At 52.4% G+C, this 18,397-nt stretch overlaps 1 protein-coding gene across 1 annotated transcript; it reads right to left on the bottom strand.

The window, feature by feature from the left end:
- Window positions 1-1,122: 1,122 nt before the first annotated feature.
- Window positions 1,123-3,435, bottom strand: CLDN23 (claudin 23). Its single transcript, XM_073340008.2, has one exon. It carries the CDS (start codon window positions 3,080-3,082, stop codon window positions 2,345-2,347), a length of 738 nt encoding a protein of 245 aa, XP_073196109.1. The 5' UTR covers window positions 3,083-3,435; the 3' UTR covers window positions 1,123-2,344.
- Window positions 3,436-18,397: the final 14,962 nt, after the last annotated feature.

The raw sequence follows: 18,397 nt of genomic DNA, 5'->3' as shown, positions 1-18,397 counted from the left end.
CATCAACGAGCAGCCAGTTGACACATGTTGTCAAATTGAAATGTGTCCAGCCACTGGGCTGCATAGACTCATTTAGTATGGTCAGCACTGAGGACAGGGTCAGTCTCTGTCAATATGATTCACAGACTGTTGACTCTTTGTACACATAAAGACAGACACACTTTAGGACATGTCTACACAGTGCTAAGCAAGGGCTCGGACCTAGGGACCAGGAGCCTGGAGGGTCTGGCTGCTTTAAGGTGGGACCCAGGGTCTGACCCCTATTGCTTTCATGTGGCTATGCTGCCCCACCTTGACTCGGGTCCCCGATGGCCTCTGGATGTATCACAGAGTTCTTGGCAGCAGAAGAGCCATATCTAAGCAAATAAATTCCTCAATTTCTTCTGCCCTGGGACGATCACTACTGCTGAAAGCCTGGTCTACGTTCTGTTTCAGATATTTTTCCCATCACATTTGCCCCTTGCTGCAAATGAGATTGCAATCGAGCTTTTCGCTTCCTACACTGAGCTCCTGAAGGCTTCTTCACGGGCATCTTTTATTTTTTACAGGGGAAAACAGACAGTATTAGGGAGAGCAAAAATCTATGTTCCGCAGTCTTAGAAAGTCACCAAACATTACGTGTAAAGCATAACAGAGAAGTAACAGTATTTATTTTATATTGTTGCATAGACAGGGGTTCGATAGCTATCTGTGGTGTCTCATTAAATATGTCCTTTATTAGTCACTACTTACACTCTTCAGATCTTAAAACACAAGTCCACTTTCATAATTACACAATAAAACAAGGTTCACAATATCGCCGCTGGGCTCTCGCTTCGCTTGACTTTGTTCTTATATCTCACTGAATGACTGGCGATGCCTGCCCCACCCCAATGGGTGGTGGGTGAACCGCTAGCTGTGGGAGGCTAGCCCCTGGCCGGGCCTGCCTCCTACCCCCAGCGGAGCCCCCGCCCTCTCTCTCCCTGTCGTCGCCCACCCCTGAACACCGGGTGGGTGGGAAGGCAGGCAGCACGCGGCCCCCAGCCCTCCTGAGCACAGGGCAGGCAGCCCCCGCCCCAAGCACAGGGCAGCATGGCCCCAGGCCCGGCACCCCCTGGCACCCCCCTACAGCTGCCCCATCCGGCTTTCCAGAAGACGAGAAGTCAGCCTGGGCTGGGGCCAAGGGGGAAGGACAAGCAGGAGGGGGCCTCAGACGGAGTGTGGGCAAAGCCATGCTGGGCTGTTTGGGGAGGCACAGCCTGTCCCCCCACCCCACGATACCTGCCACCCATGTCGCCCCTTATACACCCATGGGCATAGCTGACAACAGTCTAGGAGGTTCAAGGAAAATGTGGTTCTGAGAAAGTCTGGAAGGTTCCACGAGATTCTACAAAGTTCCAGAACATTCTAGGTTGGTGAAAAATGAATCCAGGGACAGAATACCTGAAACCTGTCCTTCCCTTCTCCTCTCAACGAAGAGAGCACTCGGAGCCCGGCACCCCGCCCCAAGCCCAGCCTCTCAGAGAGTCACTTGGGTTGCCTGCCCCTAAATCCAGCCCGGCTCGCCATGCTTCTGTCCAAAGAAGTGACTGAATGCTAGAACTCAGCAGCCTTCCAGCTGTAAATGCTGAAGCTGAGAAGGTGCTGATTACATAGAGATACAATAACTAGACTGCAATAACCTGGGTCACTTTTCTGAACAGTCTGTCCGTAACATCTCTGGCCAAGAATCGCATATGCTGGTGGCTAAAGTTAGGCTCCATATTTAGACTCTGAACTAAGCACATGCGTATTCAAAAGAGCTGCGCACCCCGCATCTCCCAAGGACATGGTGTCAGGCTCCTACGTCACTTGCCCCAGATCCTCAAAGGTTTTTAGGCTCCAAGCCGCCACTGAAAAGCCCTGGAGAATTTTGAAAAATTTACCCAAAGTAATTTAGGCAATTAGGAGCCTAAATCCCACTGACTTCCAATGAGATGGAGGGTCCTAAGTCACGTAGGTGCTTTTGAAGATTTTATCTGCCCCCTCCTGTGAACTGTCTAAGTCACCATGGCCAGGCAGTAATGTGCAAATCATCAATAATGTCACCCTTGCTATGCCTATACACAGAAATATCCACCTCTTGTGCAGAGCCCACAAGAAATGGCTGCAGTTCTGGGTACCAAACTCTCGTAGGCCCCCACTGCTGCAGCAGGAGGGTCCATCTGCAGAAAGGCAGGGAGAGGTCCTTGCTGCTGTCAGCCTGGCACAGTGCCCCTTCCTGCCAGCCTTGGCCTCTCGTTGGCAGGGGCTCCTCTCGGCTCGTGCCGCACTGCCCACGTTCGTGTTGGTCGGGGCTGTGTCTGCCAGGCCCACTGTGGCAGGGCTATAAGTCTGAGTCACAGGGCAGGGAGTGGCTGAAGCTTCTTTCTCCCTCCAGTACATCCACGGGGTTGCTGAAGGACTTGGGAGCTGGCTTCTGGCTGCGGGGCATGAAGCCTCTGGAAGATACAGTGGCGGGGCCCTGCTGGCTGTGGTGGGGATATTTGGTAGCTGCCTTCTTTCTCCTGCACTCCTGGCAGAACTGGTGGAGGCTGAGTGCCAGGGAGAAGCCCCCAATGAGCTCCAGGCAGCTGCCCAGGTAGCCCAGCACTAGGCTGTAGCCCGCCTCCAAGGTGCTGCCTGCGGGCACTGGCAGGGTGCTGAGGTCGTGGTTGTACCATGAGACGGGGATGAGGCTCATCAGCCCGGAGGCGAAGAGTAGCAGGCCAGAGAGGCCTGCCAGCAGATAGTGGGGTTCTTCCTGCCAGCAGCGCACCCCCAGAGCAGCCACCACCAGCCCCACCACAGTCACAATCAGCGAGGAGACCATCAGCCCCTTGGCCACCTGCACTGGCTGCATGGAGAAGTAGCCGAGTTCATCAGGCAGGCCGCACTGGCGCTGGTGGGTGCTCTGGGTCTCTTCGCAGAGGTCCCAGATGCCCTGCTGATAGATCAGATCCACGGGATTGCTGGGTATTCTGCTCACCTGCCTCCAGCAGGGAGTCAGCGTGCTGACGAGGTTCAGCAGCAGGCCGCAGGGGCCCAGGACCAGGCCCACGATCATCACCGACGGCGTCCGCATATTGCAGGGCCCAGGGAGGAGGAGGGAATAACCACCGGTGTGCTGGGGAGAGGAGAGCCGCTGCTGCCCCAGTCACAGGGGTGGAAGGCGCAATGCTACTGCAGAGGCAGACGGAGCCATGGCCGTCCCCACCACAGCTGCTGTGGTCTACCCAGCACAGGGCCCTTCCTCTTGGCCCGCTCCCGCTTGGCCCTGGCACCTGCCCGGCCCGCACAGCCCAGCGCCGTTAGCCCCTGCGCAAGCCCTCACCTCCTGGGTTTGCCAGCCCGGTCGCGCCGTACGGCTTCCTCTTTGCTCTGTCCCCAGCAGAAGGAAACTGGCGGCTCTGACCGAAACTGCTGCATGTACAGAGAAACCCAGCCCGGCTGCCAAACAAGTTCTGGGTGGTATTTTATGGGAGGGGAGGGGAGGGGAGGGGAGGGGAATGCAGGGCTTCCCCACCCCTGGAGGTGAAACAGTAACCAGGGAGGAGCCCTAAAGGCTCCCGAACCGCTGGGCAGGTGGGGATTGGTGTGAAGTGACTGCAGAAAAGCCCTTTGCTGCTCCCAGCCTGTGCGTGGCTGCTTTTAACGGTGCTGAGCAAAGGTCTGCGCTCGGCCCCTGAGCCATAACAGTGGCACGGCTGCACTGAAATCAGAGCTTGGGATGGCTGCGTGGCCTGGATCTGCCTGGGCAGGAAATGTTACCGCCCCCCTCACCTGCCCTTCCAGGGGAACATCGGGGCACGTGCAGGGGTGTCCAGGCCCTTGGTGGGGCCTGGATCCAGCTGGTGCACACACTGGGGAGGTCAACAGAGGAGGGGATCCCGCAACACGCTGCCCAATTTAGAGCAGACGCTTGGTCGCAGATATAAAAGGGCCCTTTGTTCAGGGTCTGCTTGGATATATCGGATTTAAAGGCATACTAGCCCAGCTCTATACAGGCTGTCCGGCACAGAGGGCTTCGGTGCCATGGTTCCCGCTCTTATCGTACCAGGCCAAGAGTCCTGGTTAGGCTCTCAACGTGGTGAGAAGACGCTGCCGTACGTAACCAGGCAGAGCCCCCAGCACTGCCATGACTTCGGGGGGGCTGCTGGGAGTGCTGCACCTTGGAAAACAAGCTGCTCGTGCAGGAGCCTCAGTAAGGATTTGGGGTCTACCTACACGGCAGCTGGTATACCTACACGGCCTGGGCCAGCTGTCTCGGGTGCACGGGGCTCAGGGGCTGTTTAATTGCGGGGTCAACATTCGGGACCCTCCCACCACGCAGGGGCCTGCAGCCCCGGCTCCAGCCCGAGCCCGGAAACTTCCACAGCAATGAAACAGCCCCGCTGCGCGCGTCGGCGGAGACGGGCCGGCCGCGGGTGTCTAGCTGCTGCGTAGACATCCCCTGGGAGTGTCTCCCATTAATTGTGGGCGAACGTGTCTGTCCTTTAGGGAGCACTGTGGGAAGGCAGTGGAGGCTTAGCAGCACTGGAGAGATTTTTAGCTAAAAAATTGTGGGATTTACCTCAGGGACAGGATAAAGCACAGGGAAGCAACCCTGGCAGGGCCATAGGGCTGACCTCAGCGAGTTTACCTGGTAGTAAAACGAAAGTGCACTGTCTTAACTGTGTTTTTACCGCAGGACCGTTCCTACACGTCGCCTGAGGCCATGCTTCTCAGCCAGGGGTACACGTACCCCTGCGGGTATGCCCAGGTCTTTCAGGGGGTACATCAACTCATTGAGCTATTTGCCTAGTTTTGCCACAGGCTCCATAAAAAGCACCAGCGAAGTCAGTACACACTAAAATTTCATAGACACTGACTTGTTTATACGGCTCTGTATACTGTACACTGAAATGGAAGTACAATATTTGTATTCCAGTTGATTTATTTTATAATTCTATGGTAACAATGAGGAAGTCAGCAATGCGTCCGTAACAGCGAGCTGTGACGCCTTTTTGTATTTTTATGTCTGATTTTTGTAAGCGTGTCGTTTTTAAGTGAGGGGAAACTTGGGGGAACGCAAGACAAATCGGACTCCTGAAAGGGGTACAGTAGTCTGGAAAGGTTGAGAGACACTGCTCTGAGGCATCCAACAGTGGTTTTAGCAATGAAGAGAAGTGAATCCTAGACTCTCCCCAGCAGGGAGCCCGAGGGGACGTAGGGGTTAAACTGAATCCCGTGTTCTGGCTCTAAAATGTTTAGCAAACATTGAGGAAGAAAACAACAACCTCATGGCTGGCTTCACCTGCTGGTTGGGTGTGTCTCAGTGTAAGGAATGAGGACTCAGACACCCCTACACCTAAACCCCAAGCCAAGCAATCTATACTGGAGGGGACAGATCCCATCCCCTGACTGCTTAGAAACAGGAAGCTGAGTATTGTGTTTGGATTTTGCTTCTTGCTGGCTGGAATTCCAATAGCTTCCTCTCTACCCATACATAGTTATTAAATTAATTGCCCCATGGTGTGCTTATCCTAGCGTTAACCATTTCACTTATTTTAAAAAAAGATTTAAAAAAATCATTTTGACCCAAAATCAATTCCCTTCCCATCAACTAAAAAATAAATCTCTTCTAAAGCTGGGCAGTGTACACACCCCCACATATATGTCATTCATCCTCAAGATCTTAAAGCCCTTTACAACCATATCCCTGAAGTAGTATGCAGCCAACTCTGGGATGGAGTGCTGCAGCCAGGTGGCACACCACACTGCACAGGAGGGGTAAATGTTCAGCCAGGGACATCAGCACAAAACCCTGCTCTTCCAGACAAGGGGCTGGAGACCAGACATGGCCTCCGTTTGTAAGGACTGATTTGGAACCTGAAAGATTAAAGATTTCCAGAGGTGGCCACTGGCTTTGGGTTCCTCCATTTCTGGATGCCCAGCATGGGACACCAAGCACCAGATTTCCAGAGGCGAAGATCACCCATGGCTCCCATTGATGCAACGGGGGCTGTGAGCCCTCAGCACGTTGGAAAACCAGGCCCAGGACTCCAGAAATGAGGACTCCACACTTGTGGAGTCTAGCCTGTCATGTCATCCCAAGAGGAGTCTCCAGGCTCAGCACTAGCAGCTGGCCCAGGGAATTCTCCAGCTTCTGCTGACCATTAGGTACATGTACCCACACATGCTGCCAGCCCTCAGGACAGGAAACATCTCTGCCATTTACCTTGGGGATCTACACACCTGCTGAAGGGCTTTGCCCTGCTCCCAGCTCCACACCGGCAGCTCCACCAGGCTTACCAGAAAAGACGGTGATTGTCAGGGTTTGGCTGTGTGCTCCGGGCCGGCTCCGGGGCATGAGCCCAAGGGGCCTAATGGTGAGAGTCTAAGGGTTGATTTCTCTGGCCGTTACTGCCTGAGGTAGTGTCACCTACTGGTGAGAGTCCAAAGGCCACTCCGCCAAGCAGCTATGGTTCAGGGGTGGCATCGCCTCCTGCCTAGCGCTACAGTTACGACTTGCTGCGATAACTTAGCTGTTGAGGTAGCCAGGGCCAGCCCACGGGTGCTCTTTCGGCGCAGATTATGGAGCTCTTGCCCTGGGAGCCTGCTGTCTGGCAGGAGAGGTAGCCACCCATCAGCCGGCCTCAGCAGAAATGCCCCACTGCTAGGGTAGGGAGCCTTCTGCCGTCAGCATTTCATCCCTAGTGCCCAGGCATGGGTGCTCTTCTCCAGAGCGGCTCACACGCCAATGATGTCTATGGACACTCGGTTGGCTTGGCTCCCTGCTCCAAGGAGCTGCAAATGCATCAGTCCCCGCTACTGTATTCACTAGGATAGTTCAGAAACGCTGGGCAGCACAGACCAGGTCTCTCACAAGCACCCTCAGATGTGGGGCCTGGTCTGCAGATCAGAACCAGCTGGCCCTGGCCAGCGGGGGGAGGGGCGGGTGTGAAGCCTCCCTGAGGCAAGCTGAGTGGTGTGTTTGTGCCCCTGGCATGTGTCCTAAGCTTCCCTCCCTGCCCTCACTTCCTGGAGGAATAGGGAGCCACAATCGGCCTGCGGGCTTGGAACTGTCAGGGTGAAGGCTTCATGCAGAAGGAGGCAGCCTCTGTGTTTAGTCAATGGCACAGCTGACAAGCCCAGTTCAGCCAGTCGCAGGTCCTCTCCTGCTGCCGGCTGTCTGTGCTCTTGACTTGAAGAGTGAGGCGCTTAGCTCGCAACAATGGGAAGGTGCCAGTGACTGTGATGTGAAGGGAGTGGAGGGTGGAGTCAGCTTGTGGCCAGGAGGGAGGGACGTTCTGCTCTGGAAATTAGACTCTGAGCTACTTCCCTGTTGTGAGAAGATGGGCGTTGAGCGCGTAAAGCCTTTCTGTGGTTCCCCCAAGCGCGGTCCCTCCCTGATTTCCTGCTCCTGTAAGCCCCTCTCCCCTCTGGCTTTCTCCCTGCTCTGTCCATCTTTCTCCAAATCCCACCAGGACCGGGCCCTGTGCTCAGGGCTGCTTGCCTCAAACCCAGCAGTTTGCAGCTGCCGCTCCTTAGGCACAAGTCCCAGAGGTTACAAACAACTTTTCCTCTTGCAGCCTCCTCATTGCCCATCCCTGCACCATGGCCCTTTTGGGCACCGGGGTATTCAGAGGGGGTAACATGCCGCTGGAGCCCCTCTGCCCTGAGCCGCATGAATGGCTCCTTCTCATTGGTGGGCTCCCAAGCCACGCCTGGCTCTCCCATAGTGCAGCCGATCACACTGTGGCCTCAGGCCTAATCCTGCCCCATTGAACATCTGTAGCTGAGTTCCCTCATTGCTTTGCTGCACTGTCCTGATGTCCTTGGCCAAGTAAGTGGATGGCAGCAGTCATACGATTCATGAACACCTTGAAGATGGGGATCCCAGGCAGCCTAGAGCTGAAGAAAGGAGCAGTGCCCAGGGGAGCTAGTGGGAAAACTAGGAATTTTCCTATGGAAATTTTCACAGATTAGAATAATCCCCTTTCAGAATGGTCCCGTGGGGAAATTCTGATTTTTCCTGTGGGGAATTTAGGAAACCCAGGAAAGTTGTTTTCCTCCCCAGTTTCCCACACTTCCTCCCTGTTTCCCAGCTTTTTCCATTTAGCAAGTGTAGGAAAGTGGAGGGTGGGGGACATGTTCCCTTTTCACAGTAACTTTCATCACCTCATATGTTCGGAGGGGAAGTGACCCTTTCCTTTTGAGTCACTCTCAGCCAGTCTCGCCTCCACCACTGGGACTCTTCGCCAACTTTTGAAAATTGTTTTTTTTCTCATTAAAAATGTCATTTTTAGATTGAACTTGTTTGCTGATGAACAATGTTTTGGATCAGAAAATGCTTGACTGGTGCTCGCGTCTGCTCCTATAGGCGGGGAGTAAAGTGGGTCCAAAGTAGTATCTCCCTGCACAGGGCCCCCCAAAGTCTAGGGCCAGCCCAGTGCCTACCCACCTGCATGCCCAGACTCTGGCTTAGCCCAGTGTACTGGTGGCTCTCGCTGCCTTTGGCCCTTTAACTTCCCAGGCAGTTGGAAGGAATGCAGTGTACAAAGGCCACTTGGCACCCAGTCATGTGCAGGGGTCTGGCTCTTCCCGCAGCTCAGACAATCTCAGGTGTAAAACAAACACAAGAGGAATCAGCAAAGTCAACAGAGAGAAAAGGCTTTGGCTGATCCCCAGCCTGTGGCCAGCGGCCCAGCTGCTCCAGAGTCCTTTCCCAGCCCAACATAAGGACACACTGGGTCAGACCAATGGGCCATCTAGCCCAGTGTCCTGTCTTCTGACTGGCCAGTGCCAGGTGCTTCAAAGGAGCTGAACAGAACAGGACAATTGTCACATGAGACATCCCCTGTTGTCCACTTCCAGCTCCTGGCAGTTCGAGGTTTAAGATACCCAGAGCTTGGTGTTACATCCCTGGCTGTCCTGGCTAATAGCCATTGATGGACCTATCCTCCATGAACTTATCTAGTGCTTTTTTTAACCCAGTTATACTTTTGGCCTTCACAACATCCCCTGGCAACGAGCTGACTGCGTTGTGTGAAGTACTTCCATTTGTTTGCTTTAAACCTGTTGCCTATTAATTTCATTGGCTGACCCCTGGTTCTTGTGTTATGTGAAGGGGTAAATAACACTTCCTTTCTCTACACCAGCCATGATTTTATAGCCCTCTATCATTGCCCCCCTCCTCACTTAGGTGTCTCTTTTCTACACTGAACAGTTCCAGTCTTTTTAATCTTTCTTCATATGGAAGATGTTCCATACCCCTCATCACTTTTGTTGCCCTTCTCTGCACCTTTTCCACTTCTAAAATATCTTTTTTTGAGATGGGGAAACCTGAACTGCACTCAGTATTCAAGGCATAAGTGTATAATGGGTTTATATAGTGGCATTGTGTTATTTTCTGACTTATTATCTCTCCTTTTTCTAATGGAACCTGTTCCTCTTTTTGACTGCCACTGCCTATTGGGGATAGCTACTTTCAGCCTAAAGCCAAAAGACTCCATTCAGCCAAACACCAGGAAACCAGCCGGATTTTGGACCCTCTTGCCTGTGCATGGAGCCTCGGATGGTTGCTTGTCCATGAATCTGAGGGTGAGCTGACTCCACGGTACTAAAGGCCACTTCCCTTAACAGATCGCCACAATGTGGGGCTGAATTAAGTGGATGTGGCTGAGCAGCTCCGAGCTGGCTCCAGAGAGGGCACAGCAGAGCCCACCAGACATGCTCCATTAAGAGCTGATGTAAAGAGCTGCCAACAAGTTGGATGGGTCCTACGAAATTCCGGAACAAAGTCTCACGTTCCTGGGCACCCTCTACCAGGTCCTTCTCTGCTACCTTACCTGTTCTGCATGCAGACATCGAGCATTCTGGCTGATGCGGAGCCAGAGGAGGGCCCGGAAGTGCTCCCGCAGGAGGAGGGGCAGGGTGGTGAAGGTACAGAACTCATGCTAACACACACTCATCATACACCCTCCCCCCTTCCCGTCTCGTCTGGGACCTCTGTTCTCAGGGATCCAGACACAAACAAGGGGATGCTTGTTAACTCCATTCATTGTCAAGCAAGTCCCCTGGCAGCCTGTCCCCTGGAGCCCCAGACAGGGACACCGCGCTGTGTTGTACCCACCAGGGATCGCTTTCGTCGGTAAGGAAGGATGGAGACATTGACGTTTGTGGCTAATATTCACCATGCTTTCCAACCCATCACACCCAAATTCATCTGTTTGCCAGAAGCTGGGAGTGGGCGACATGGGATGGATCACTTGATGATTACCTGTTCTGTTCATTCCCTCTGGGGCACTTGGCATTGGCTACTGGGCTAGATGGACCTCTGGTCTGACCCAGGATGGCCATTCCTGTGAATCTGGGTGCTGTAGTAAAGGGATTGCCATAGGACTAACTGAGTTACGCCAAGTAATTTTGGGGAGGGAGCCATTCCCCGCCTGTCCCTTCCTGCTTGGTAGTTTGGAGTCCATCCCCTCCCCATGGCAATGCAGTGGAATAAAGCAGCAGGTTCCCAGCCTGCAGTCCTGTGAGTAGAATGTTGCTCTTGTTGAACTGACTGGTCCCTTTGCAAATGGTGCTGCAGTCCCACCAGCATTTCATATACAAATACAGAGCCCCCACAGGTAGCGCTACCGTGGGAGGGAGCTCAGACTACTACTGGCCTAATGCTGCTCTCACTCAGCCCAGTGCAACACCTCTGACCCCAATGGAGTTATTCTGAATTCACTCACACCTGACAGCAGGGAGTGGCTATGTGCACAGCTGACTGCACTGTATCGTAGCTCCTGGTCAACCTGTCAGTGCTGACGCCAGCCTCCCCGCTTCCAGCGATGCAGGCAGAGCCAGGCCCCAGAGTCACCCAGCTGTGTCAGCCACCAGAGCCCTGCGACATCCATGTGACCTGATGTGGTGCTGAGCAGTGTGCCTGCAGGCTGACTCGCTTGCTGTTGCTAGCTGGAATGTGGACAGAACATGGCTGGGAGGGAGGTGTCACGCTGTCTGGAGTGGCCCATTACTGCGAGTACAAATCTCAGGGCAGACTGTCAGAAAACAGGGCAGACCCCGCCTCCCCGCCCCACAAACTGGTGGTATTTCCTATAATTAGATTTAATCAAGTTGGTAACAAATGTGCACTCCTGGATCACTATACCAGTCTCACCAGGGAGTCACAGCCAGTCTCCTTAGGCTTGCCAGCCCATCTTGCTATCCAGACAAACTGGACTTAATGATAATGGTCACATGAACCAGAAATCAGGTTACTCCCAATCCCAAAGGATCAGTCACTGACCCTAGATCCATTTGGTACTCTGGATCTCACACCAAAAACAAGGCTGGCAGCCAATTCTCTAGTAAGCTAACTAAAGATTTATTAGCTAAGAAAAAGAGATGAGAGGTTAAAGCAGGTAAAATACATTAACAGGTGAGTCAAAGTGCATAAGTCCAAAGTGATAGCAGAGATGTAGTAATCTGCCAGTTTCCCAAAAGTCTTTCAGGGTTACCCAGAATAACTCTGGGGATCTCCGTCCACTTGGCCAGATATTCCATGCTGTTAGAATCCAAACAGGCCAGAGAGGCAGCATCATTCCTTTGAATCAGTATTTATATCTTCTTCCCTCAGATAACAGCCTGACAAATGTTTTTAGTCACTCCCTGGCTCCTTGCTTTGAAATTTGCATTTCCTGTTACAGGGATATACATCTGGCCATTGCATTATAATAGGAATAGATACGTGAGAACAATACTAGTAACTGTCCATTCGTTTTCATGAAGTTCTAACATCTGATTACACTCCTCATTAATGTACACTTTGATCTAGGGTTAGCTAATTACAGGGTATACATAATGTATAGGCAATGTAATAGCAAACCGGATAGAGATAGGTGAAAACAGTACAGTCAACATCCCCTTTGATTTCTATTAACACACGAGTTAATTCATCTATGCCTACTAGTAGGTTTAACATTTCTTTGGTATTTCACACGCAAGTGAATTGGTCTATGGCCCAGGCGTGGTCTGGTCTGTCAGCATCCCACGAGGGAAGGCTGGTTAGTGGGAGCGGTGTGGGTACTGAGGGTGCACAGGGCAGTTTGGTTATGGGGCACTTTACCCCAACGGGGTTGTGGGGGACAGGGACACAGTTTATACCAACATCTCTGTACTCCAGCTCGGTAACCCTGGCCACCAGCTCTCTCTTCCCCGCCTTTGGTTGGAGTACTCTCTACCACAGGCTCCACATCCGTGGGGTGGGGACAAGCACACTTACCTACCGCACAGGGCTGTAGTGAGGGTTAGCTAGGGTCTGGCAGGTGCTTTGTACACTTAAAGTGCTGAGTTGGGGTGGGTGTACTACAGATGCTCGGGCCCAGCTCCTTACAAGGATTTAGGACTCTATGAAGTGAGACTGGAGAGACGCCCGTGCCACTGTAAGCTCGCGGTGTAGCCACTCTAAGCCAACGGGAGACAGCTCGCCCGTCAGCTTAACTACTCCAGCCCCCCTGAGCGGTTGTAGCTATGTCAGAAGGAGACATACGCTCTCCCGCCGACATAGTGCTGTCCACACCGGCAACTGCATCACAAACTCGCAAGAAAGCAACATTTCTTTTTCATGGTGTGAAGACAAAGAACTTGTCCTGTGTAACAGCCCCCTCTGGTGACTCCTTCTATAACACTGTTAACAGCTGCCCGCCATGTACTCTCCTAAGGCTCCACACTGAAGTCAGGAGCTGCCTGCTGTAACTAGGTGGCTTGCCCCTTAAGGGCAGGGGGCCTGCAGCCAGCTACCCCTGATTACAAAGCCGCCAGATCTGGGCATGGATCAGATGATTTCCCTATGTTGGGAACACTGGGGCATGGCCACTAGGTAACTCGAGGGGATGGAAGACCACGAGAGTCGATGAAGCCCCCTCGCACTAGGCCCAAGTGTCCTTGGCCACCCCCGCCTGGAGGCACTCACAGCAGTTATGCTGAGGATCTGCAACAATATGTTGCAGAGTCAGACTGCCTGAAACTGAGCAAGGCCAAACAGGGCAGATATGTTTCAGAGTAACAGCCGTGTTAGTCTGTATTCGCAAAAAGAAAAGGAGGACTTGTGGCACCTTAGAGACTAACCAATTTATTAGAGCATAAGCTTTCGATATGGAAGAACAATGCTGAATAAAGCAGCTTTATGTATAGTTTAACAAATGATACAGAGAACAAGGGAACTAGCTGGGAACTGGATTGGCTGGCTATATGAATACTTAGGGCAGGTTGCTATTGGATAAGTATGCTGGGAAAAAGGATGTATAAAAGCCTGTGTAACTTCCTGCTCTGGGTGCAGGATTTGAGATTCTATTCTCCCTGTACCTTTTTGCAGCTGCAAATAAACTTTTCTGCTTCTCCACCCCGTTGTGATTATTGGGTGTAGCACACCGGGTAGTGAACCAACTCCAGCTGTTGTTTAGCCTCTCGGCACTGGGTGCCGGCAACACCTATAAAGAGCAGCTGGAGGCTGCAGTGAAGTGGGGGAATTGTTTAGAGTGATCAGAGGTTGTTAGGAATGAGCAGCAAAAGAAGAAAAACTTTTGTTTTGTGTGGCTTTTTGTTGGACTTTAATGTAGGACTTGGAGTTTACTGTGAAGTGAAGCCAAGCAGACCCCAAGAAGGGGAGTGATGAATGGACAGTTTGGAACTGGTTTAAGAAGCCCCTGGTAGGGAAAGTGAGGCAGGTTGCCTGTACCGCAAGCCGATGCCATGAAAGGGCTGCTTGGGGAAGTGGCTGGCCCAGTTACAGCTGTTAGCAGGGATTGGCTATTGATTGTGTTCAGATCAAGGATTTAGTTAAAGGCTGCGTACTGTCTTGATCCACATGGAGTCCCAGGTCTCAGGGGAGCTGCCTGTGCGCATACAGAACCCAGCCTGCTCCCACCGAAGCCCACGGTAGCTCTGCCACTCCCTGCAGTGGGAGCAGGACAGGCCCTAGAGAGCAAATGGGAAGAAGGGGAGCTGCTGGGTGCTCTGCAGAATCTGGCCCTCTATGTTAGTGCCTCAGTAGCAGCAGAGCTCTTCTGGGCGCTGGTCATTACCCCACAAGGCCAGCAGGTTCCCAAGGGCCTCTGAGCTGGGCTCCCGCATTTTGGGGGGTCACAGTCGCGCTTGCTTTTTCAGACGTGCTGAACACTCGCAGATCCAAGTGCAGCCACTGGGAGCAGCAGGTATGTGGGTCTCTGTAAATGAGAGCAGCTGAGGTGGTGACTGATTAAGGTGCCCAGTTTGAAAGAGACTTGAAAGTCTGGCTGCAAGTTATATCTAGCCTAGCAGAGGCAGCTGATTAAACCAGGCAAATGTCCTGTAAGCCAGGCAGTGTAGAGTGCAGGCTGGGTCCGCTCATCTCCTCTTCCACTCAGGGATATCGCACCCAGCTGCATCAGTCCCGCTCTAGGAGTGTGCTGTGTGCCTTGCCCACACGTGAAATGCAGCATGCCTTGTGCAGGGTCTCTGGAGACAGCTGCTCACCCTGGCAGGGTCACAATCCTGGGACCCCACCACCAGCCCTGCTGGCAGGGGGAGCCCTAGAGCAGAGCAGGCTAGCAGGGGAGCTGCTCCACCCTCAGGCTGTCTGTTACAGGGGGAAAATTGATGTTTCTAGATTTGGTTTCAGTGCAGATTGGAGCAAATGGAAATATTTTTGAAATTTCCTGAAAAGTGGGCATTTCAAAAGAATTGTTTTAGGAGACTTCAAATGTTTGGTTTTATTTCAAATTGAATTTTTTGTTCTGAAATTTATTTGATTTTTTTTCATTTCATATTACTTGCCTGTTGTTTCTAGTATGTCATGACATGTCAGTAACTGAAGTGCATATAATGACACGTCCTATCATGTCAAGTCCTAATATGCACCGCTACTATTGACTCATCATTTAACAACTCCAGAAAGTTAAAAAATGACTCCATTTTCCTTCCCATGCAGCACGAAGAGTGGTGAAAGGAGCCCGAGGACACTGTGTGAACATCTGACTGATGGCAAGTAATGTTCACCTCTGTATTTCAAGAAGTGGCACAAAGAATTCTGGGTTGTTTATCAAAACAGGGAAAATAGGGCTGAATATTGGATTACAGGAGGAAATAGGTTGAGAACCACTGCTTTAGAGGATAAACAGCTTGTAGGAGTTCATTAAAAATCATAGGATGTACTTACGTGTCTGACACATTCTTAAAACCAGATTCTGAGATCAATTATACCTTTGTAAATTTGGAGTAACTCTGCATTTCAATGGAGTTACTCCAGATTTATACTGGTTTAATTGAGATCTGAATCTGGCCCCTAATTCATTTACGTTCAGAAGATATTTCTTATCAGTTAATTCAACTTCATGTGATTATGAAGAACTCTTATTAAGGTTCAACAAGTAACATGAGGTATTTCTTTTACATAAATATAACTCTTGTGTTTAATAACCAGTTCCTATGCTGTATTTAACGCACAATTGGTTTAATCAAACCTACCGATATAGTTTTGTTTTTATGTTTCCACTGTAAACCCTCATTATTATGGGTCAGGCACCTTCTCTGTGAAAAGTAGCTGCAGCGGGAACCCTAGCATAGAGCAGAAGAGTGTGTTCAGGGGATGGGGGTTTTGATGGAAATCTGTCTTCAGTAGCAGGTACGCACAGCGTTAATTTTACATGCACCGTGTGGAGCTGCCATCTTAGGTTGCTAATAGTTTTCGTTCTTCGTCCACATCCTATAAGAATAAAGCACCAGTGGTTTGGAGAAATGACTTGTTCTTGTTTCTGATTCTCAGTGCCTTGTCTTCACTGGCACCTAAGGGTGGGTGCTGCCCACTAGCACCCGCTATAGTTAATGCTGGAAAACAGTCTTTGCTTTACTGCTTGTGCTGATTTTTGTCACGTACTCAGGACTTTCTGCCGTTTTATCTGGTGTCCCCCATGTTGCAGCTCTGCTTGTAGCCAAATGAGTGTCAAAAAGCTGAGCCAAACGCTCTCTGAGTGTAGGGAGAATGGAAAAAATACCAGAACGTCTAAGCCCACATCTCCCCTTGGGCTAGGGCAGTTATGGACCAGTGAGTGCACAGGCATTGATGCTCCACCACCCTGAGGCCTGCCCGCAGCTCACTCCTCTCAGCCCTCCTCTGAGTGTCTCTTGCTAGCCGCCCAAGAGCTGGTTGGGGACCCGCCCAACAGATGATTGGCAGCCAACTCCGGCCTGCCCAACAGCTGTGGCTGGTGGGTGCTAAGCACCCCTATTTTTTCCTGGGGGTGCTTGAACCCCAAAGCACCCCTGGAGTTGGCGCCTCTGGCACGGGCGGCGGAAGCTTCCTAAGGGGAGGGTGGCCACCAGTGCCTGAACTGTGGCCCCACCCCTCGCACTGCCCTTTGCCCCAAACCTCTGCCCTCACACTGTCGCTTCCCCTGAGGCCCAAATTCTGCCTCCCACTCACTCTTCTCCACCCCTCGCTCGCCCTTACAGCTGGTAAAAAGGAGGAGGACCCTCAGGCCCCCACTGTTCCGGTGCCCCTGCTGGGAGGGGCTTTGCAGCCCCCAGAGCTAGATGCTGGTTTTTGAATGAAAGCTTCACTTCTGCTGAATGTAGCTGCAGGGAGCCGCCCCCCTGTGTCACTGGCGGCACCCACTGCAGGCTGAGCAGCAATCGCAGGGAGACAGCAGGTCTTGCCACGCCCCTGCCTGGCACCTCGACAGCAGGGAGCAGGCTTGTCCCTTCATCCTCACCCTGTCCCACTGGGGACAGCTGGGAAAGGGGCAACATCCTCCAGCCTCTGCCCTCCCAGATGCTATTCCTTGTCCCTGGTGCAGTGCCGTGCTACGGGAGGGCCCAGCTGGAGTCCGGTCCCATGATCATCTTCTTCTTGTGTCCTTGTGCCGCTTCCCACCACATCGGTGCACGTGCAATTGCTCAGTCGTTGCACTGCGCCAGGTCACCGGAGGAGCATTCGCACTCCAGCAGCTGGCGTCGCAGGAGATGCTTCCTATTTCGAGACTCTCTGATGCAGTACCAGGGAGAAGAGCCAGTGAGGTAGCCCCACTTAATCGTCATGTCTCTAGACCAGCCAATTCCAGTGCAGTCAGTTAAGACCACCCCATATAGCCCAGGGCCGATCTGTACTGGGTAGTAGGAGCTTGACTGGTGGGAGCCAGAGTATGCAGGCTACAGGATGGTTTTCTACTCTTCTTTGCCAGAGCTAAGCCATTGCCTGTCTGGGTGACAATACTGAGGGTGTAACATAGGCATGAAAACTTTGTTGTGACTTCAGTCAACTCAGCATCGGTGTTTCATCATACAGTGGATGTCTTGGATCTGTGTGTTGCCTTGTGCACTTGACTCTCCTAGCAAATTCCCGGCATATATCATGCAGAGCAATACCTGTGAGGCTGTGGGTGGGCTTAAGGCAGCCTGTAATACAGTGACAGGCGGTGTTAAGTACAGAGTCTAGCCTCTTTGCACGAGGAGATTGTGCTCACACTCCCACGTGTATTCAGCAGTGCAGGAGCAAAGCAACAGTGCTGTTGGTCACTGTGTGAACCTGCCTGCACCCCCTTTGATGTAACCAGCTTGCTGAGAAAGTGTCACACGCTAACCTTGGGTTTCATTTTCGCAGTGGGGGTTCTGCAAGCATGTGTGCAGTTGGGTCACACCGAGGTTTATGGAATGAGCAAGCTTCGTCCCAAGCCACCTGATGTTGAGTTCTCATTTGGCCACTCCGTTTTTGAGATGGACTGCGCTGACTTAGGTGAGGCGGGGGGCCCAGTCGGGTGCAGTCCCATGACACAGAGGACCTATCCAAGTATCCCTGTCCGGCGCAAGTCTGGATAAACCGTCACTGCTTGGGTAATTAGTTTCTCCCGCTGAGCTAGAAACCCGCTGTGTCCTGAAGATCTCACCCAAATGCCCTGAGAGACTGGTGTGAGCAAAGGGTGAGATGAGCTCCTGTGGTCTGTCCCCGCAGAGCAGCTGTTCCCTCCCCTGGCGTGAGTCCCGTTGGGTCTGTGTCCTTCGGCAGCATTTTGCACCAGACGCTTCCTGTTTTCGCTGTGGCCCAGGGCCGTGGGGATTATTTAGCAGGCCTGTGTGGCTGGGAATTCCTGTTTGTGTCCTGCTGACCCGGGGGGCTGTGTGTATTGAGTGAGCACAGCTAGACAGCATGTCTTCCAGTGGGTGGAGGCCTCTGACGGAGGCGTAATAGCAATGTATTGAGGTGTGGGGAAGGGCGGAGAGATGGAGGCTGCCTTGTGCATTCTTTGTGGCCTTTGTAACAAAGCCCTGGTTGGAAGGACATATCTGTCTGTGATCAGATATGTGCTGGCTGCCAGCCACTTCCCGAAAGCCCCTCTCACTACATCCCAGCAGAATTAAGCAGAGCTGCCTGTAACACGGCTGTCCCTTTGCT

Source organism: Lepidochelys kempii, chromosome 4, assembly GCF_965140285.1.
Source record: "Lepidochelys kempii isolate rLepKem1 chromosome 4, rLepKem1.hap1, whole genome shotgun sequence".
Taxonomy (NCBI): domain Eukaryota; kingdom Metazoa; phylum Chordata; order Testudines; family Cheloniidae; genus Lepidochelys; species Lepidochelys kempii.
The sequence above is the reverse complement of the archived record's forward strand: the minus strand, read 5'-3'. Positions and strand labels throughout refer to the sequence as shown.